The sequence below is a fragment of the Dermacentor andersoni genome, chromosome 1 (assembly GCF_023375885.2).
Source record: "Dermacentor andersoni chromosome 1, qqDerAnde1_hic_scaffold, whole genome shotgun sequence".
Classification (NCBI taxonomy): Eukaryota; Metazoa; Arthropoda; class Arachnida; order Ixodida; family Ixodidae; genus Dermacentor; species Dermacentor andersoni.
The window spans coordinates 190,848,645-190,871,683 of record NC_092814.1 but is presented as its reverse complement, the minus strand read 5'-3'; the positions used below and the strand labels follow the sequence as shown (position 1 = coordinate 190,871,683).

General features: G+C 44.2%; 1 protein-coding gene across 1 annotated transcript; it reads right to left on the bottom strand.

The window, feature by feature from the left end:
- Positions 1-3,326: 3,326 nt before the first annotated feature.
- LOC126547104 (neuropeptide SIFamide receptor-like) lies at positions 3,327-22,046 on the bottom strand. Its single transcript, XM_055062600.2, has 2 exons — positions 21,958-22,046; positions 3,327-12,985 (listed from the first exon to the last, which is right to left on the bottom strand). The coding sequence occupies exons 1-2, from the start codon at positions 21,975-21,977 to the stop codon at positions 12,214-12,216; spliced, it is 792 nt and encodes a 263-aa protein (XP_054918575.2). The 5' UTR covers positions 21,978-22,046; the 3' UTR covers positions 3,327-12,213.
- Between the last annotated feature and the right edge of the window lie 993 nt (positions 22,047-23,039).

The window sequence follows — 23,039 nt, the reverse complement described above, 5'->3', positions numbered from 1 at the left end:
GTTATGATAGCCGTCGTAGTTTTATCACAGCGACCGTTTTTCTGTAGAATATGGAGTACAAAATTTCGTCATTTCCATGTTCTAATTCACATTAAGACAAAAGAAATGGAGCTGGGCAAGCCATGTAACGCGTAGGATGGATAACCGGTGTACCATCAGAGGTACTGAATGCGTGCCAAGAGAAGGCAAGCGCAGTCGAGGACGGCAGAAAACCAGGTGGGGTGATGAAATTAAGCAATTTGCAGGCGCGAGTTGGAATCAGTTGACGCAGGGCAGTGGTAACTGGAGAGTGCAAGGAGAGGCCTACGTCCTGCAGTAGACATAAGAATAGGCTGATGCCGCCGCTGGTGATGATGGTGATGAAAGGCTTCAATTGCTGAATCTGAACGCTTTGAGAACAAAATTCTAGCTTTCCACAGCATAATCATGACATTTTTATCGTGTGGCTTGTCTTCTAGATCCTTTCTGTCATCTGCCTTTTTCAATAATTTACCGGTACTTTTAATTATTTGGGAGAAACCAGCTCGTTGCACTGAAAACGCGCTAGCTTCACTCGGATCTCGCTTGGGGAACTAATTGATACGGGTCCAGAAGAGATGGATGCAACAATGCTTCGCATTATGTAACGCTGAACAGCAGTTGCGGCTGCCAAAATATTTCGCGATTTTTCTGGGTAAACAGCTTGCACACATAGCTATCAAGGAGAAATTTGCTTTCATTTGTTTACCAGGATTATGTCTCAGCAATCGGGACACAGACAATAGAAGCGATACGGATAGGCGCACTATCTTCCGTATTTTGAAAATTGCGCCACAATTCTGGTCAAAAGCATGTACCACTCAACTCACCAACATATTTCAGTTGGATTTGAGTATATATTTAAACAAGGGCTACCTGATTGCCGATGCCGCAAACGCAACAGCTGGCTAGCGTATGCCAGAAGAGTATAGGCTTGGGCTGGTTGGTAAAACATGGTTACACTGGAAGCATAGCGCGCAGAAAAACGAACCACAAAGGCCAGACAGGACAAGCGCTAACTTTCAACACAGCGTTTATTGCGGAACAGGAGCATATATACGCAATTGATTCTGCCAAGGGAAAGAAGGACAAAAGTTTGATAAAAAACGCCACATGCCGTCATGCCAAGAATTCAAGCTCTGTTGATGATAATGCCACAGACGGTCTGCTGACGCATATATCACCTGCCCGTGCAATCTCGGATGCTTCCTTGATTTCCCTTGTCAGGTCAGTGCGGTGCCGATACAAAATTACCGTCTTATCTAGCAAAGGATGGCAAGGTGGTTGAGCAAAAGACTTTTTACAATGGGCCGCCAGATGACCGTCTGTGGAAATATTGCTTACTTTATTACTGTGCTCTTGGAGACGCACATCCAAACATCTGCCTGTTTGGCCAATGTAGAATCTTCCACACGAGAGTGGAATTTTGTACACAACCCCCCTCCTGCTTGACGGCGCCAAAAAAGCTGTTGAGTGTCTTTAAGAAGAGCTGCCCCACTCGAACGCGGAAGCTTGAATGCACAATTAAACACAGAGATACCTACATGCCTTGCAGGAGGGGGGTTGTGTACAAAATTCCACTCTCGTGTGGAAGATTCTACATTGGCCAAACAGGCAGATGTTTGGATGTGCGTCTCCAAGAGCACAGTAATAAAGTAAGCAATATTTCCACAGACGGTCATCTGGCGGCCCATTGTAAAAAGTCTTTTGCTCAACCACCTTGCCATCCTTTGCTAGATAAGACGGTAATTTTGTATCGGCACCGCACTGACCTGACAAGGGAAATCAAGGAAGCATCCGAGATTGCACGGGCAGGTGATATATGCGTCAGCAGACCGTCTGTGGCATTATCATCAACAGAGCTTGAATTCTTGGCATGACGGCATGTGGCGTTTTTTGTCAAACTTTTGTCCTTCTTTCCCTTGGCAGAATCAGTTGCGTATATATGCTCCTGTTCCGCAATAAACGCTGTGTTGAAAGTTAGCGCTTATCCTGTCTGGTCTTTATGGTTCGTTTTTCTGCGCGCTATGCTTCCAGTGTAGCGTATGCCACTCTGGACGATACTGCTAAAAACGAAACCATAGATCTCTTCAGAATTTTAGAGACAAGTCCATTAGGTGCATTGCATGTCGGCGCTTGATTAGGTGCAGCAGCTGCTTTCCGGGGAAACGACAGACTATATCCGCGTTTAAGCCACGCACACACTATGTTGTGCACTCAAACTACACAGTGTTGTCAAAACAGTTCAATCTCGAGTCCTCACATGACTGGTTCATAGCTCTGTGTTTTATTTAAGCCGCATTTAGCGGGCGCACAGGGAAGGTGAGATTTGTGGGGAACTGTTTCTGTAATGCGTGCTTCACCGAGCGCAAATCGGGCAAACTTGATAAAGCTGCTCAACGGCACACCGGAAACAATTGCAATACACCCAAGCCGCGCTGGATGCGGCCGCCGTGTGTTCGGCTGCTTCAGCTTGAACAGAACACGCGAGTTTCTTTCCCATTGCCGCATGAGTGCTTGGAGGGCTTTCCACCGGTCGTGCTTTCCAGCTCGCAGAACAGCCGTGGCCAACCAACGTGAACCTCTCCTGAGGGGACTCGCTTCTCAAGCACGCTGGATATAACTGGCACCCGTTTTCTATTTGTCCCTCATTTGTAATCTTGCCGACAGAATTAACTTACCTGTCAGGATCCGTCAGTGCCGTAGCGAAGTGCGGTGCACTAAAAAATTATAATTAAAGTGTCATATCTTACCGCGGTTGTAGCCAGAGAAACTGCCTTGCACAGACAGCCGGCAGATGCGCGGCAACTTGTCGCAAGGCTACAGTCTGAATGATAACGACGAAATGAATTCTGGGGTTTTACAGGCCGAAACCACGATTTGATTATGAGGCACGCTGTAACTCAGACTCCGGAATAATTATGACCACAAAGGCATCTTTAACGTGCCCACAATGCACGAGACATGGGCGTTTTTGCATTTCGCCCCCACCGAAATGCGGCTGCCACGGCCGGGATTTGATCTCGCGACCTCGTGCTTAGCAGCGTAACATCACAGCCGCTAAGCTACCGCAGCGGGTAAGGACGACGACGCGGGAAGGCTACGGGTATGCAGTTTGATATTAATAGGAGACCGTCACCACAGGGTAATTAACTAACTCCGTTTCCACAGTGTATCCCCCCTCCTGGTGGATCGTTTGTTTTTCCCAAAAGCTCCATAGCGCCACCATTTTTCCTAATTAAAGGGTAGCATGTGTGTTTAGCTACTGACAGCAAGTCAAGCTGTCCAAGATGACAAAGTCTGAGTCGTACAACAGCTTCCAATTTCCTTTACTGTGAAATTCCATCAAGTGATATAGGAGCATCAAAACGCTTAATTTTGTGTTTCGTTTCCTTTTAGCGGAAAACAATCTTTAGGTTCACAACAAACTCATGTAATATGTACAGAGTGAAACAACAGACGTTACCGCAGTGTAAAAGACAACAGGACATGCCACTGCAAGTTTGGATGATGACATCTGGCAGAGAAAATTACACAACTGTACTGTTCACATACACCCATGAAGAGAAACATAAACAAAGTACATATCACGCTATCTTTCCCTATGAATGGAAAGGAATAGAATGAGCCACTATCATGGCAGCGCATTTATGTTCCTGTGATCAGTTTACCGCAAGGAATGCAAATTGAGTGCTTGCGGTACAAAACACGCAGCGTCTGCAGTGACGTTGATGACAAAATAAATATACGCATCAGTTATGAAAAGGTTCCGCATCAATCTGTTGGCTTGAACTTGTGGGTTTGGCTACTGCTTGTTCCCATTTTATTTTTTAAAGATGCATCAAACTGCGTTCTAGAAGTTGTATGTAGGGCAAGTTGAAAACACGCTATCTCTACTTGGAAGAAGCTAATCTTTATTTGCACTTCAAGCCAACACAAAGCACGCGCCATACGGATTGAGCTAGCGAAACAGTTTCAGTGGGCAGTCAGGCTTTCCTGACCCTCTTGTCCAGCCAGTTCATTAGGGCTTGTACAGAAGTGTATAAACTCGTGACAAAGGTTAGTAATGCCGCAAGTGGATTCTTAGGAAATGCCGCTGTAGTGTTCAAATATACATGTGCTTGATATAAATGAGGAGAAAAAATCTGTAAGCTTGTGCAAGCCTTTCTCAAGTTACGTACAGCACAGCAAAATATTCAGTATATTACTGTTTAAAATTCAGACTTCCGTTAACGGTTAGAGCTTACCAAAGTTTTCCGAGCAGCGTAAAGATTATGGGGAAAATCAAGGTATGCCGAAATTTCGAATTTTAGAAATGACTGGGGCGTGCACTGGTCACACGTGTAACATAAGTAATTTGCACGATTTAATATTCAAACTGTATGTATCTTCTGGCTATTATGAAATAGGACAAGAGTGCACGCTACCTGTCCTCTGCGTGGAAAAGCTGTTCGCAGTCATTGAACACCACCAGACAAGCCCAGTCCTTCTCTATCTTTACACACGCACAATTACACGTACATACTTTTACTGTTGACCCGCAATAATATATAACAGCTTGTCATACATTGCACATTTCTTGACTGAAAGGGATTTATTGTTTCATGTGAAGGAGATGATAATTATTAAATTACTCTTTTTTTACAGGAATGCTCTCACTCTCTGCTGACGGGGAGGGGAAGCTACTTACATGAAGAAACAGTACGATATAAGGACGATAAGCATAAATACAATAGAAATGTCTGCTGTCAAGCAGAAATCGCACCATGTACATAAAACAGTGTTTCCGCGGAGAAGCACGTACATTTATATGACCAAACCATTAAGTAGGTTTGTCCTAGGCCTGCAATTAATTCTCATCTGAAAAAAGTCCATTTTCCCAGCTTTTCGCAGCTGATCAAAAGTATTATGTAAATGCAATGCCCGGTCCGGTCTTCGAACACATCCTCTTCCAAGTTGACTGCCGAACTTTGTCATCTTCTTTCTTTGTTCCGTTTCCCTCGCGTTCTTTGGGACACTTCGTTACATGTGTAACGCATACTGAAATTCTTCCCTGCCTTGCACGTTTCTTGCACCTTTCTGGCGAAATGGAGCCGGAATGAAAAAGTTCGATTTGCAACAGTGAAAGCAGAAGATCGTGCTTGAAGTGCTCGTAAAGGTGATCATATCATTAACGTGTCCTTCAGTTCCTTTGATAGGGGAACACAAATATTTTATTATATGCAACCATCAACAAAATTGTTTTTTTTTTGTTCTGCGTGTGATTGAACTGTTTCGTACAAGTTTCATTTGTCCACGATAGTGGACAAATGAAACACATGAAACACAAATTTTAGTGTCGCAGCGTTTTGCCCTACTGCTGTCGAAACTACAAGTGCGTGTGAGCATAATAAGTTGATAAAAGATATGTATATATAACCTATGCCTTCCAACTCGATTTCATATCGAAAAGAACTGATATCTAAATAAACAATATGGTGCTGCACAACAATTTCGCCCTATGATATGTCCCGACGCTCTTTACCGAAGAAATAAAAGCAGCCTTTCCACCTATACAGATTCCTATCAACCGATTTATGGGCAGCTCTAATTAGAAAATATCAACGAGCTTTTTATGTTAAATATCTTAGGCAAGAATAATTTGAAGCAATCTGCAGTACCACAGTACCTCAAACTCCCAGACTTGTAACGCTGCAGTTCTGTCGCATAAAAAATGACGGCATGCGGGCATTTGCATGCGCAGACAGTATATGCACCGAGGGCGACCCGAATTAAGAAATATAATTTTGTCACCCGCGCCGACAATGCTGCCAAGCTTTGCCTATATGCAAGTTAATATACATTCACTTAAATTATTTCTCTGGAGCTTAATGAAGGTTCCTTTATTGTGCTGCTGGCCTTCATTTTCTGGTCATCACTAGATATATTTAACTTTTTCAGTGTGATGTAGTGCTTTGTTTTTTCATGCATGTCATCAGAAACTTTAATCATGACTGAGGACACCATCCTGCCCAAAGGTACTGTTGTGTCTGTCTTCGTTCTCATTGTCGTTGTTTTCTTTCTTTTTTTGTGTGCGTGTCTGAGCTCGAACAAGAGCTGCGATGAGTTTGATGCAACACACATACGACGCATACATATCACGTCTTCGTCAAAGTTCCCATCCTTCTTAGACAAACGTTTGCAAGCAGCAACTAATTTATATAGTCTGCAAATTTGACGCCTGGTAAAATTTAGAGCTCTTAATGTCTATCTTCGTCTATTTAGCACTGTCGTGTTGGGCATGAATTATTACAGAAATGAAACTTTCGCTTGGACTATCATCAACTTTGCAGATGGGCTTTCTAAATGGATTGTGCTCTTCAAACATGGCATTCACTCTTTCTTACGCATAAGGCTTTTCCAATAGCATTCAAAGGGCGTAGTACGTCTGCTTTTTAGGCGGCTGAAGCTAGGGTACTTGAAATATACAACAAAATAGCTTTACATTTGCTGCGACTTCTGTCTACTGGCTGTTAGTCTGAAAAACACCACCTTTACGCATTCGTAAGTATTTTTCAATGAGCGAAATATTACTTGGAGATGTTCCTTTGTTGGGTATTTATTTATTCAATTCGTTCTTGCGGCGCGTTTTTACTAGTGCTTGTGTGAGATACTGAAACAAATACTACGACTGTCCTGCCTTTATATTAGTGCGTTATTACATGAATAGACTGCGGAGTTACACTAGACATTCACTTCCAGCGAGCAGTCTGCACCTTCGCGATTGTTTTCTGTTTTTTTTTCTTCTTTTTTTTTTACAGCGCAGCTCTTAGGCGCCCGTTTCTGCGGCGAGCGTCGGCGTAATTAAGCGAACGAGCACAGCGAAAAATGAAAGCGAACGCGGAGTGCAGCGGGAGGACGAAAGAAGCGAGGAGGAAAGCGGAGAGGAGGGTGCAACGCACCCAGGAGGCGGAAAGCGCAGGAGGGTATGGCGAAAAGGGAGAGGAGGAAAGCGGAGTGCTGGAATAACTAGACAGGCGGCCAGCGCGAAAACAAAAGCGCTGGCGTGGGCTTCGGACCCGCTGCGCATGCGCTACTTCGCCTTGCGACGCCGGAGCCACTAGAGAATGCGCTCCGCGCGAGCGACGCGTTTCTGTGTTCCCGCTTTCTTTCTGTACAATGAGTGACGCAACCGGTGGCAATACTTCGACTGCCACTGCTGCTAAACGAGTTGCCCGAGCAGAGGCTCAGCGCCACCGCTGAGAGCACCTTGTTCTTTAGAATCAAATTCTTTGCCATAATATATCGTAAATTCAAAACACCTAAACAGCTGCGCTCGAATTCGTATAATAGAAAGCATCGTAATCTTCGGCAAATTTTTTTTTCAATTTGTCGTTAAATAATTGCTTGTCTTCTGCTTAATTCATAATTCGTTCGGTTCTCCTTCATAAAAAGGTCATCGCCTAAATGTTTTAGCTAGAAACAGGATGTCCTTATTTGTATAAGGACGCATTTTTTATCCTGAAAGTATTTGCTTTTCTCCGGCTTTTACTGTTTGTAGTACTCTAGAACTATTTACGAGTAGCCTATGAACTAGCTTCTTATTGATAGTTAAAAATCGTTTCTGTCAACGATACCTTAATCAAGGCATGCTGAGCCTACAAGTTGGCGTAACATCATACCTGTGGTCTTAGTGGCATAATAAGACCGAAGGCAATTTAGGAGGACCTCCATCCCATTGGTAATAACTCTGCCATATACAGGTATATAAAAAAGGTCCACAATAAAAAAAGTGGGTTTGATTAAATGTATGAATCAGGTTGAAATGAAAACTATTTTCTCTTTTGTTGTCCTATTCGACTTATTCTGAAAGATTATTACTCGAGCATCACGACTTCTTTTGAAGAACATTTGGTCTGCTCTATTAGTGTTTCCTGAAGTTGTCAGGAAAGAAAAAACGTTAAAGCAAATATAGGCACCAGTAACTATGTTTTGGGACGAATTCACAGATAGCTGCCTCTATACGGGGTATGCACTGACGTCATCAAGGTCGACATATTGTAGCACAGCGAGCGCGGGGAAAGTCTGCGTGTTATCTAAATTCGCTTGTCTCCAGCAGCACAGTGGAAGCTATGAAGAGGCCTACCAAATGGTGTACGTGACGTCATTTGAATACTCCCGAGTGGAAGCTGTCGCACATGTACTTGTGCAAGCGTTCGCAAAGCTTGCGCCAACTGCCTGCCATTGAGCTTACTACTAACACAGCAAAAATTGGGCCGACTGACGAGAACTGCTTTGCAAATGTTAGGCAACAGATACATTTATTCATTGCTGCCATGTCTTTGCGCAAGAAATCTATAGTATACCTGTAGAGCTAATGCTTGTACTTGTCAGGCGCATGTTGGTTCGCACGCGATTAAAGATAGCAGGAAGCACCCTGACATGGAAAAAGGAAGATGTCAGAAGGAAATTCGCAACGAGTCCTTACTGTCAGCAAATATCAATCATTGTGGCGTCAGCTTTGTTTTTTAATTACACCTGGAAGAAAGGCTAATGCAGAATCTTCGGAGGGAGTTAACTGGATTAAAGTGAGCGGCAAAAAAAGAAGAGAATAAGAAGGATAATGAAATAGTGCTGTCAAAGCTCTAGTCTGTCACATGAACTTTGTTTACCTGTGGCTAATGCTATATAGAGACCTCAAAAAAATATGGACGATAGTGTTTGTCATTCTACGAAATCTGGAAGAATTCCGTGTGAACTTCACTGGTTTCGCATAGCCGAAACGTGATGCTAATAAGCCTTACTAGTCTTACTTTTCATCACACTAGTTCCATCAAGGCTACTACGAGGGACAGGAACATCAGACACAATATCTTACCGACAGACCACAGATGAAGGAGTTGTGTTCACCTGCAGCTCACGTCATGCCAGCAGGTAGTCGGAGAGTAACGCTGAAGCAGTCATACAGAAATGGTCCTCCCTAACAAAGCAGAAGTTACCAATAGACTAAGAATGTACCACGCTCGGTACTTCTTGTTGGTGTTGTTACAACATTATTGTTACTTCCTGCAAGTTCACCGTGGTGCCCATTTTCGTCTGCTGCTATGCCCTGTGAAACTGTTCACTGCTAAACGACGAGCCGTAACGGTGACGAGAGGAGCCCCGAGCACGAGCTCTGCTCCTGCCTCTGTCATTCGGCTTCGGTGCTGTTACTGTTTAGCCATCCGAACCACCTTCTTTCTGTTTAGCTTTCGCCGGCCTTTTCGGGGAGAATACAACATTGCTTGTTTGTGGCCCCCCTTCTTTTCTCACCATTCAGCACCACGACACATCCACCAAATGCGCGACATCTTGGTCACTGGCCAATACGAAAATAATGTTTCCTATGCCGCTGTTACGTAGTAGAATTTAAAGTCAATTGGAGCATTACTCCGCATTAGTGTCATTCGTAGGCTGCCACAACAGCGTTTTGTGACATTCGCAGTTGAGAGCACTGGACGGAGACTGTGGTCGGCTAACAAAGTCCACTTTGCCCTGCTCCCTCAACGTCCCTATACTCCAAACAGCAGTTGCATGGGCAAACAAAAAGGACAACAAACGAACAGTTTGGAAATTCAGCACAAGGATTATTCCATCTGAGTTTGTGTAAGTCGAAAAAAAGGACCGTATCGCGCTTCCAGTGCTCACTTTTATCGGCTGCGTCTGTCGCGTTCGACATGTGGTTGCTTATTTTCCGGCGTCTAGTAGCACGAATCAGAAAAATGACAAGGCGCCATGGCGCTACTGTCCAAGCGGCTTTCGTGAGGGCCATTTTAGATGTTTTCTTATGACAAAGAATCGAGAATAATCACCTTTTTTCTAAATACCAATAATAACATCAAGTGCATCTTGTCTTGTATCCCCTATAGTCGTTACTATAGTTTCTATATGGCACTTTGCTTTGCCTGAGTGAGCATCAAGGTAACATTAAAGTCGCCCATGTCAGTGAATTAGTATATTTTCTAGTTCTAATGGGACCATAATGTTGGACTGTACAGGACTCTTTGCAACGCTAGCTCCTTTTTTTTTTTTGTAGCGACACTTGCTTCCAAATTCCTACTTCCAAGAGACGTGTAAGAAGAAAGTAACTCCGCTTGCAATGCTACACGTTCAAAAACATTCGCTGATTGTACCTGCTACTTTCAATATTTTATTCGTTCAGATTTCCGAGCAGGTGTTGAATTCGGCTATTGAAACACGGCTTCATACCAAAACTTATATGAGCAGCTTGAACTTTAACGTAAGCGTTACAGGTCTCTTTCTTAAAAACAATATCAATGGCTGACTATCCCGCTTTCCTCTTTCTGTTTCGCCTTTCTCTTCCCCCAGTGTAGGGTAGCAAACCAGACGCTCATCTGGTTGACCTCCCTGCCTTTCCTCTCTTTGCTATCGCTATCTCTCTCTCTCTCTTAACTGTTAAAATAATAAAGCGTATGAGATCTCTATTGATTATAAATTTTGTCTCCTGAAGGCTAAGCGATGAAATACAGAACGATTTCTTTGATAGTTCACGTTCTCGTACTGCAGATTACAGGTTAGAAAATCCAAAACTGCTCATGCCAAGCAAATTTTTCTGTAAAATTGTTTTCATGGTCATAAGCAAACACGTGAGTTTTCTTGCTATATCGGGTGGGTTTTCTTATATATATATATTTTAGTTCGGACAGGTTTTTTTAAAAATGGTGAGGAACATATAGTTCAATTGGGCTTATTCAGGAGATTACATGAAGAGGTCCACATTTTCGCACAACAACTTGCAATGCATAAAGATCACAATCATTTAATTGCACCATGGCTAATTAAAAAGTTCTAGTTTAAATTGCGATATTGAAGCCACACAGTAGTGAAGTCACGCCTGCTAAACAGAAATCTTAAGGGTAGCAGCAGTTTCCATATATTAGCGAATAAAATTTACTAAGACATACGCGCAAAAGATTTCCAAAAGACTGCCCCAGCAGTTCGAAACAATCCTAACTAGAACGGCAAATCATTTTAGCAGGTTTTACGGACAGATATGTTGAATGTGTTCCTAGTCTTGGGATTTTTGTTAAAGGGACTGTCTACCAATTGGAAGATGTCTTTGGATTGTGGTGAGAATGAGAACATTGTGTCTCATACTGACAAAAATGAGCATGTTTGCATCCCATAAACAAGTAATTATATTTCTAACTTGCCTCTGAAAGCGGAGTAGGAATGACATGTGGTGTTGCTCAAGGGTGAAACAACGCAACCAATAGGTGTATTGCCACGTAACCAAAAAGCCGCGCAGGGAAAATCATTTCCTTTCGATACGATATTTTGTATGAATTGTATTACATGCGATTCTGCTAGCTTTACTTTGAGTGAGAGAGTAATTTATTTCTTTTTTCCAGCCAGCGCGCGTTGAAAAGTGACGCCGCCTTATGCAAACGAACTGGGTTACGGTGAACTCAGAGGTGCATTGATGCATGGCCTGTGAGATTGCCATCGATTCTAGTAGTCATTGTTGTCGGCGTCTGTACACGGTTTCAAGAAGAGACTACGCAGGTTAAAAAATTCTGGTTTGACACTTTCTACACGCTTTCCAGAGAAACCACTGCAAGTTTAAACGCTTCCGATCATAGGCTTTCTATTGCGCTATAAAACAGAGCGTCCATGAATAACAGTAGGCAGTCCGTTTAAGGAGAAATTACTGCACTACTATTAGGCTTCAATTTCGCGTTAGCAATATGTGCCCTAAAACAAATAAGTGGAAAGTTACTCAGTGAATCTCTTGAATCAGCTACCAGACATTCCCGTGAAGGCGATTTTCGCATATTCTAAAATCCAGATGAAAAGGTGAAAAAATAACTGCCATGTTAATGTTTTTAAATCTGTTCGAAAAAAAATTGGTGGTATATTCGCGTGTGACTATACGACGACAGGAGGAACCGAGACCTTTTCAAACGGCGTCTTACTCTTCCCCTTCCTTGGCACAACAACGCCGCCGAATAAGACGCTGTAAGAAGCAAGAAGCTGGTGTCACAAAACCTTCCTAAACAACTCAATGAGACGCAGCTGCTGTGCAAAGATGGAAGCTCAATGAACTGAATTTGTGTGTGCGTCGTTGTGTGTGTACATATCATACTACGACGCAACACAAATATTTTGTGCTTGACCTTGCAGCTACATCTTTGCGGCATTTCTCTGCATCGAGAGTCAGAACACATGCGAGAGGCCCGAATCCTTCCTGCGTGCCACGGCCAGGGAAGTCCTCACACTCGAAGGCCGGTTGCAGGACAGCTCGTGGCGCACAACGCTGGCCGCCGAGCGACGACGGCCACCATTGGCGCCGTCGCAGCACCAGCAGCAGCAGCAGCATTTGCGCCGGAAAAGGATGGCCTTGAAGCCCATGCGGAACTTGCTGTTGAAGAAGGCGTACAGGATGGGGTTGATGCAGCTGTTGGAGGCGCCTAGCCACTGAGCTACCGGCGCGGCCACCTCGATCAGCGACTGCTCGAGGCTGCCGTCGGCTAGCGGCTCGCCCATCTTGAGCCGCGCGAAGATGGCGTACAGGGGTAGCCACGAGATGGCGAACACCACTACCACGACGAGCAGCATTTTGGCCACCTTGATTTTCGAGCGCTGTATGATGTTCTCGACGCCGAAGTCGTGCGCCTCGCCCGGGGGACGGCGCCGCCACACCTTGAGCCAGATGAACACGTAGCACAGCGTGATGACGCAGAGCGGTAGCAGGTAGCAGAGCACCAGGTTGGCGACGATGAAGTACAGCACGCCCATTCCCTCGGTGGGCCAGTCCTCGCGGCACACCTGCAGCGTGGTCTCGCTCTCGCTCAGCATGGGCATGAGCCGGAAGAAGAAGGTCCACGGCAACGTAATGGTCAGGCTGAATGCCCAGATGACGGCGATGACGACGCGGCACGTGCGCAGGCTAATCTGTCGCTTCATGGGGTAACAGATGGCATAGTACCTGGAAAAGAAAAGGAAGAAAGCAGTGTTTCATTATGGAAGTTCGGGATAACGGCATCTTCGCTGCTTACGAAGGACACCGCAGACATTTTGTTTATTTACTGACTCCAACAATTCAGAAGCACCATCATGCCTAAACACTCACCATTTCTATCGTCGCGTGCCCCAGCACTGCATTATCTTCATCTCCGTCCGAAAGCGCTAAAATGGACGTGAGCACACGCCCCTTTCCTCTTTCCGAAGAAAAAGGGTTGTTGCTAGCTGCAGGCGAACTTAGCCTTGCAAAAGCAGCCAGCAACTGATCCGTCTGAGCCCCACTTATCGATTCAAGAAGAACCCCGTCACAACACATACAGAAGGGAAGGATCGATTTGAATTTTCGTGCAACAGGCTCCGTGTCATTCACCCCACCTCGCCTTGGTCGCTCCTGCGACCGAATGGTCTGTTCACATAAACCTTGGATTCATGCGGCACGAGACTGCGGGTTGCACAGACTTGCTTCGACGTTTCTTCGAAGGCTTCCGGCACGTCGCCTTTTGCATCCCTCGTCCGTTTCAGCGTTATAACATCACAAACATTTTCTCACCCGCCCATTTCTCTATTTTTGTGCAGTCGACCATGAATTACGACATCGGTCGCCAATTTCTTCATGCGTAATTTCGTACGGGCCGTCTCGCTCACCCTAGACCAGTGAAACATCTAAGATCGGGCCTATACAGGCAACTAGGATTGCCTTGCTTTTTATTTCTTTTGTTTAAGGAACAAAACATTTATTTAAGCTGCAAGAAAAATTTGGTTAAATTCTAGATTTTGTCGATATGTGCAAAATATCACTCAAATCATTGAGAAACATCTTCATTCTACTTTTATGGGCTGTTGCACATTTCATTTCCCGCCCTCTGCTGTACTTGCGCACAGGATGTGGCGCGCACGAATGATCATCGTTTTCGCAGCACAAAACGCTAGATATAGTGCAGTTTCGCCACCATTCAAAGCAGTGTGAGATGATAAAGTGATGACTTAAATATTAAAAAACTGTTATAACATCTTTCGCAGTAGGTGTCAGAGGACAGCTTTGAAGCCGTAAGAAATGTATTGGACTCTTGCCGAAGTTTGTGAGAAGCTCGCGTTTGAGGCTAACACAGTCCATGCGTGGGCAGCCATTCACTTTTTCATCGTTTATATATTATTCGAGGAACTCACTCATTGTTGGTTCAGGTACGTTTTATTTACCCCTGTGCATGTCCGTAAAGTTTATAATCTCTGATTTATTATTGTTGTTTGAAAGAATTGGACAAAAAAACTCAAACGCTCCTTCTTTATTCTCTCATTTTGACGGAAAACGTTGAGCTCAGAAGTTGAACGTCCTAGACCTATGGACACCTGAACGTCACCATAGGTTTGCATCATTGCTTCTCAGGGTGCAATACATGCTAGCTCAGCGAGGCAATTTTTTTTAGATGTGTAATTTGATATTATATTTCGTAGTGAGGTGCTCTAACTTCGAGCAACAGGGAAACCCCCAAAATTTTGCAATAACATAGGAGTCCTGCATGGTGATGATTGTTGCTTTAACTTGCAATAGCCATTGCCAACCAACACTATAAAAATCTGCTCTATTTCGCAGTGCGCAGATATCTGCGGGCAATGACTTTATTGCAACATAAGCAACTGCAATTGCGCAAATTTGCCGGGAGGTTGGCCAAGGCATGCCATATTTTATTGGCAAGAAAAACAAGCGCACCTACGAGGTACACGCAGGCAAAAAAGCAAGAGCCAGCATGAGAAGCGGATTGCGACAGCACTGCCTCAGGCACGACATTGGATATGTCAGTGTCAACACGGCACCCACAGCTCGCCTTGAAATTCTGTCTAAGTGCGAGACAGCGGTAAAGTGACGGTAAAGACATATAGAAATGCGCACTGGTATATATAACCAGAGCAAGAGTTTCGAAGACTCTTGACCCCCGACCACCAGCGCGGGCGCGGTTTCCCTCAGGCCGAAAAGGGAACGTCGCAAAATGCGGTGAACAAAAGCAAAGCCTTCTTATAGCGGAATTCTGCCTGCAACCAAAGTGTAGTTTCCTATTGTTCCACGCGTCAGGGAAACTGGTAGCTAAGTGAAAATCGAGCCGCCAAGGTGAAGGAATAAACACGCCTGACCAGATGGCCCAGTAAGCTTTGTTTGCCCACAGGGCGCGATGTATAAACAGGGCCAGGCGCCTCCGACTTGGGGAACGGACCGGTCGAAACACACGAGCCGGTCAGCCAACCACGACGGCCACGCAGGCGGCTCCAGATCTGCACGCAAAACCTCAGCAGCCCAGAAACCGCCCTCGGAAACTCTAGCGCAGGGCAAATAGGCATTTGTATACGCTCTGTGGAAACGGCTCGCCTTTGTCTCAAAGGGTCTCTACGCCGACCGCTGCTATGTTTAATTTCTGTAACTTGCTGCTCTTGCTTCTTGCAGAATATCGGGATTTGCTTGTGCGCCCTGTTTTCCTCTTTGGGAGAGAATAAGCACAGAGCATAAGTTGGGAGAGCGTATAAAGACACGGTTTTGATGAATACAGCTGGAGAAGAAGCCTGTGACATTTCATTTTCCTAAGGACATGATGTAAAGACGTTCTTCAGAAACCAGGACTCGCTAAAATTGTTAGTGAGAAAATTTCTGCAAACTCTGAGGCTCGACATATCATTAATGAAGGTGGCTCGACAACGGCAAAGAACACTTACGAAAGAAAAGTTTCGGGAATTGGGCCCAATAAATATTCTTCAATGTCGGAGAGGCCGTGAGGTTCACCAGTCACTCATGGTCATCAGAGATATGCGCACCATTGGGAAATATAGCAACACCGCTGGCCATGGCAGTGCATTGCAGTGAATAGGAAATCCGGCGTAAAACTGAGATTTAGGGTTGAATGAGATTTACGGTAAAAAGCGACTCCAATTATACGCCCCAAATAGATATATGCCTGCATCGTTGCCCATCGCGTTTCTCTGAATTTATTTCTTGTTCTAATGCTAATTTTTACGACTAATTTTGATTTGCTGGACAGCGAGCTACCTTTGTAGCAGTAAATTAAATATGTACTTTCCGTTAAATTTTTCTCTCTTCGCTATTGATACTGCTTCAGCACAATCTCTTTTCTATTTTGTCTACTTCTTTTGTAAAGTCCCGGTCACTATACGGACCCTTAAGCTCTGGACTCAGCTGTACTAATTTTTGTTGCACGTAGAAATGCGACATCATGAGCCAACTTGTGACACTGGCGTTTTGTGCTGTGCCCACAGCGGTTGCCCCTGGGCACGGAAAGTGAACCGACCTGCTAACTCGATCGGTGAAGAGACTGGTACGTGAGCGGCATTTTGGACGTTTGCAGGCGCCGCACGCGAATGCTGCCGTGAAGGAACGGCTGTAAGTCAAGAGCCCACGCCTGCTGACGCAGTTTCTTTCTTGAGATCCTGCAGCCAGTATCACTTTACAAGAGTTCTCACGCTGTCTATTCACCGCATTGTAACACAGGCGGTTTAATTTGGGAAAGTGGAATAAAAAAATAGAAAAAAAAACCTCCGGGAAAGGTCCACTGGCTGCACGCTTTTGTTGCCATTTGAGTGTCCATGTAGCTCGAGCTAAAGTAACGCTGTCGGAAGTACACACTAGACGTGGGGTGAGGCCAACACTACGATCTTCCAATGAGCTATTGGCTGCTCTCCCTATATTTATCTCAGCCATTTAAGCTTATGCATGCCTAATTGAGCATAGGAAGGAGGCATGCGGTGCATGTGGTGTTCGAGTAGTAAAATCGTCTTTATTTGGGGGATGGGCTATTGGTGTGCGAGGGAATGGTGTAGTGCAAAAATTTTTACGTGCCCTCTAGGGAGCGTTCTACCGCTAAAAAATTTCAAATTGGTTCATTAATAGCCGAGATAAAAATATTTCAGTGCTGCGAACCCACGATTTCAGGAGGCGAGTGTCACCACCAAGATAACCGTCTCTCCACTTGGCCTGTCTAGCCACCGCAAGCGAAATTACTTCCATGCGTTCTCCTATACCGGAGCTCGAGGACCGCGTGACGCATACGTCAAAGACCGCGCATTCTTCTTTTTTGTCCCTTTTTTTGCTGCATGGCGCACTTCCGCTGAAGGCGTCGCACGCGAGTTGTTGCGTCTGTGTCATTTCGCGCAGCGCACAATTTCGCGCTCTGTGCCCGAGAGCACCTGACTGGCGGTATAAGTCAGTGCTACATGAACATTGAGGCAGACACAAGTGGATCACCAAATACTATGGCGCCACCTTCAGACCCGCACCCCTTCCCTCTCCCTACTTACTCTCCCGCATCCACCAGGAACATAGACCTCCTTCTTGTGCTCAATGCACTCACTCCCATGCTACCCTTGTCCACATTCTCCTTGAATGCCCGGCGGACCCTCCCGCGCGGGGCCCGGAGCTCCTGATCACCTAGGAGGAATGGGATCGATGGATCCAGCCAGGCAGAAGATTGCTGCTTACCGGGACGTCCACGTCATGGGACTTTATGAACTCACAAACGTATAGTGCAGAGGGGTTGTGCGGTGACCCTGGGACCTACGTGCCCGAATCCCTTGGTCAAATAAGGCTTCAAATAAGGTTGCTTTTCTCTCTCATACACAGATCATGATCGCGCGCTGGAACACTGTAGAAAATGACATAGTTTCGGTGTCTGTGCGCGTGACTGCACGACGTGGGAACGAGCAGACAAAACGGAAATACATCACTCTTGTTGCGGTGCGAAGTAAAACAAAAACACGCAGACATTCGGATTGTGTGTTTTATCATTTTTCTAAACTTTAACGCGTCTATCGGAGCAACAAATTACACAAATAACAGATGTTGCCTTGAATAATTCTCGAAGTCACGTGTCACTATGAGAGACGTCACAGCTACGTCACAGGTACGCTTTATGTCGACTTGTATTGGCCGGATTTTGCCCTTACGAACAGTTTTTGAGTAGGAGTTCACGGATATGTGGAAGTTCCCTGAAGCATTGCCGTTAGTATTTACAAGTATCAAGCAGGGTATAGCCCATGTTTGTTGAAATACTGCCCTTGAAAAGGACGATGATGCAACCTACACTAAAGCAGAAAGGCATGAACTGGAAATGAGGGCCCGAATTCACAACAAGCGCTTACGCTGTAATTGTTGTGAGAGAAAATTCCAGCCGATCCTGATACTGGACATGCTATTAGCAGAAGCCACCGGCTCATGGCAAAGAGCACTAACGAACAAACAGCTTCCTGGATATGGGCTAAAAGTTCCTCCTCTATTCTCCGAATTCTAATTAAACTTTAACTTATTAAGGTTGGTTGTTCACGAGAGCTGATCCAAGGTCACAGGTGTATTTATTACAACACAGTTAATTTCCCTCGATTTCACTCCTTTCTTATCCATCGAGCGGACTTGTCCATCCATGCAATGGCAGAAGCTCTGTATCGATCAAGCTGTTGATGGATCATCAGAAAAACCGAACTTGGCCTACCTGCACGATAATGAAACTACTGAATTAATACGAGACGGGTTGTCTTAAGGTTTGCGGATCTCAGTAAATATAGCTCAAGACCACGATGGTGACGTGCAAATCTCCGAGCACTACAAGGTAGACACGTCAGAAGACAGTGTTTGGCCTTTAACGTTAATTTTAATAGAGTAATAACACGTTAAGCTTGCTCATTTCATGTACCACCGACTATTTTGTGATTTAAATAGTGATTCTTGCTTTAAAAAATGGCATTCTACCAACCACCGTTCACAAAGCTCGGAAATCAATATTATATACGAGTAAGTCACTCGGCACGTAGAAAAATCTTAGAAAAGAAGGCAAATAAATTCCATCCAATATACCTAAATCCAATCAAGCTTTATTTAATCTCTCAACAAAGAGAGAAAGGGGAGTGGCGGGGAAAAGCTGCATTACTGCAGCTTGACTAAGCCCGGCCCCCTATGGTACAATTCGACAATGTGCAGCAGTAACATAGGCACATGACAACATAAGTCTAGGCACTTTACAGAGAATGTGAAAAAAAATAGAAATAGTCACAGGAAGAATAAATGAAATACGGTATCAGAGAGGTACATACGAAATAATTTCACAAAATAAACTATGAAAATGCAGCTAAAAAGAAAATGAAAAGAAGAATGAATACATCAGACGCATCAAACTTGATATAAATAGACGACATACGTATATATAGGTCGGAATACACTTGCTCATGCATACTGATATGTATACAATAATCAAATACAAGTACAAGAATCAAACAGCGGGATTTTTCGAAAGGAAATAAGTGAGAAAGGAACGAGGAGACATAGTATCCCGGTTTATTCCACTTGAATTTAGGGTGTTTAGAAGATCAGCAATGCGGTAGGATAGAGAGTGCTGTCCATAATTAGTACGACAAAAGCGTGTTAACCAAATGTCAGCATGTCTCTTGTATAGGGAATTGCGCGACAATTGAGGTTAAACAAATCAAGGTAATCAATTATACATAACATAACATAACATAATATAACATAACACATTCTCAACGTAATTCTGTACATCCATGCTAGACGAAATGAATAAGTGAATTCAACCGGCATTATTTTGTATTCGTAAACATATTTAGACGTGTGTTCTTTGGAGGAAAGATTAGCTACAGCACGAATTGCTCGTTTTTGACATAATTTCAGTCTAGTGATGTTTTGTTTTGATGTTGTCGCCCACACTAGGTGACAATAATTTAGTGTAGAAAGAAAAAGTGAGTTATACACAGTTCGTTTCACAGTCGCAGGCAAGACATGGTGTCGACGTAACAGTCCCGTTAATCTGTTTAGCTTTCCGCAAAGACATTCGACATGTTTGTTCCGAAATAGATTTTCTGAAAATATAATTCCTAGTGTTTTAACCTCATTTAAAATTTTAATTTCTTCACTTCTTAAGTACAACCTGTCTTCAAGATTTAGGGCCTTATGCTTCGGGCAAAACATGATCGCATGTGTTTTTTTAGCATTAATTCTTAGATAGTTTCTATCACTCAAGTTTGCGATATCCTGGAGCACAATCTTTGCATAATTTACGAGTGTCCGGATTTGTGCCTCTGAAAAAATGGTGGTATCGTCTGCATGTCCTAGTCATTTGATATTGTCAGCGGTTTGAAAAAGAAGATTCATGTAAACAATCTAAAGAAGTGGTCCGAGAATGCTCCCTTATGGCACACCATGTGGGAAAGGTTTCATTTTTGAGTTTGAATGATTATGGCAAATGTACTCAGATCGATGTTGCAGATACGAGGACAATAACTGGCTCGCGTGACCACGTACACCGTGTTGTTCCCGCTTAGCTAAAAGTGTGGTATGATGAACAGTATCGAATGGGGGGGGGGGGGCTTTTGTGAATCTTAATATATACCTAAGACCAGTTCTTTTGCATCAAGCGCCATAGTTATAAATTCTTTTTGGGTTAGTAAAGTCAATTCATTTGATTTGCCTTTGAGAAAACCATACTGTGATATCGAGATGAGCGAGTGCTTATATCAGAAAGCATACAATTGCTTGTGTATGATTTTTTTCTAAGCCCTTCGAAAAAAGAGGCAAAATATAAATCGGACTAATATTATTTGGGTCGTTTTTACTTCCACCTTTGTGGATTGTGAATATTATGGGCAAACTGCAAACAAAACGAAGATTTGTTCAGGGGTATAGAGAACCGAATAAACGGTTATCAGTGCCTTCAGATTATCGCTAAAATTATTGCCTACAAACTGTAGGGTTCAATACGCTTAGACGGGAACATATTGCCTCGTACGCAAACATTCGCTTCGGCACTTCTGCCTTTTACTCATATATGTATTTTTTTCTGTGATCTCTGCGGCTACCACAACCAAGATTTCGCTGCTGTAGGGAGCGACTGGAAAAAGAAAAACAAAGAAAGAAACCTATGACAACCGTTGAGGCCACCTGAAGTGATCAAAGATGACTGAGTTCAACCTAGAAAATGGATATAAGCGTCCTACTAGTGCAATGATAAAATGAAATCTATAAAGCTATACGCATTAATGGAATCGTTTATCTCTGGTTTTATCGCACTTATCGTGTTATAGCATTGTCTTTGACATTTTAGTGAACATGAGAAGTTGCTTGCATAATTTAAAATTAAATTATGGTGTTTTACGTGCCAAAACCACTTTCTGATTATGAGGCACGCCGTAGTGGGGGCCTCCGGAAATTTAGACCACCTGGGGTTCTTTAACGTGCACCTAAATCTAAGCACACGGGTGTTTACGCATTTCGCCCCCATTGAAATGCGGCCGCCGTGGCCGGGATTCGATCCCGCGACCTCGTGCTCAGCAGCCCAACACCATAGCCACTGAGCAACCACGGCGGGTTTGCTTGCATAGCATATGCGCCTACATACACATGAGCAGATATTACTCGCGCTTGTCATAGCTCATACATTAATTCTGCATTACGCGTGATTTGCATAAATTTGGAAGTTTAAATCAAGCTCTTTGCATATTTGTAGAGTGCATGTAAAATATTTCTTTCACTCATAGAAATTGTGACATATTTTGAATAATTCTACTTTTTCTACTTCTACTGTTCCCTCGTGTAGTGTTTTTAATACGTGTGTGCCTTCAGCTACGACTTTGGCTGATCGGGCTCTTCAGTATAGCCAAACTTCACATACTGTCGCAGTATATACACAACAGAAACAAATATAGAACTTAGCATACCGCGAAGTACTAACGTTCATTGGACATGTGCCATGCTATAGCTATGCTTTAAATGGTTTTCTGGGTGCTTATATTTAGGAGAATCACCGGGATTGCATTATGACCCCACATTTTCAGAGGGGGAGAACCTGTCCTACAGAAGCTCTGATCGGACGACACTGTCACACAGGTGAGCTCAGTTTGCAAACTGAAAGAAAATATGAGTGAAAAAAAGAACAGTACCTGTCAATTGAAATGGCCATCAGAGTGTTGACGGATGCACAAACGGAAACTCCTTGCAGGTATGAGACGCTCTTGCAAACGAACAGACCGAGGAGCCAAGCTGGAAAGATGAAACAAGAGAAATAACTGGCGAAGCTCTTTTGTCACTGAGGAGAAATAGATAAGAGACTGAACAAAATAAATATAATAATAAGAGAGAAAGAGAGGTAGAGAGAGTTAAATTCCCGAATGACACCTCAGTATCACCTACAATTATACGTATCACGTGAAAGCGGCCCAGAAAGTTGCGCATGTTTCAAAACATGTCACGCGACAGTTTGATGTTTTATAAGTGTAATATTTTAAAAAGCTTAATCAACAGCATGGCCCGTTTCTTTCTTCCTTTGCTCTGGGAACTGAAACAACATCTGCAACTACACGACTGTTTCTAGGTGGGCTGCTGCTATATATTATGCACAGGCTCTCAAAGTGAACTGAATTGAGTTTGTACAGGTTGTACTATGCCGAACAGGACCGTCGCCAGGGAGCGGGGCGCACACCAAGCGTGTGCCCTAGCACCCTCGCAAAATTTGTGTGCCAGGATGCTTTCTGCCCAGCCACTCCTCTTCTCCACCCGTCCCGGTCAACTGCGTGCACCCCCCCCCCTTTCCCTCCCTCGAAAAACATTCCTGGATACGCCACCGGCGCCTGATCGCTGATTCATCCCGCAAACGAGCGTAACTCGACTAAGCAGCAACGAATCACACCACTAGGAGCTCGCCGGCGACGGATCCTTGTGTGCAGCGTGATTCGATTCGGCAGCACTCAACCATGTAAAGCTCGTCCGCATAATGTAGTGAGTTGTGTGAACTTATTTTAGCCGATGCATGGTGGCCGACGAAGAAGAGCACGGAATTCTTGTGTAGCTAACCACATTTCTTTAAACTTATTTGCTTATTATTGGGATAGAAACTATACGGACACTCCAGGCGTATACCTGTCGTCGGCGTCGCCGAGAGGTTCCGTATAAAGTCCACGTGCAATAAAATCGTCGCCTCGCGCCATATGCTGCATGTGCGAGTGAAAGTGTGCGAGGTGAGCTG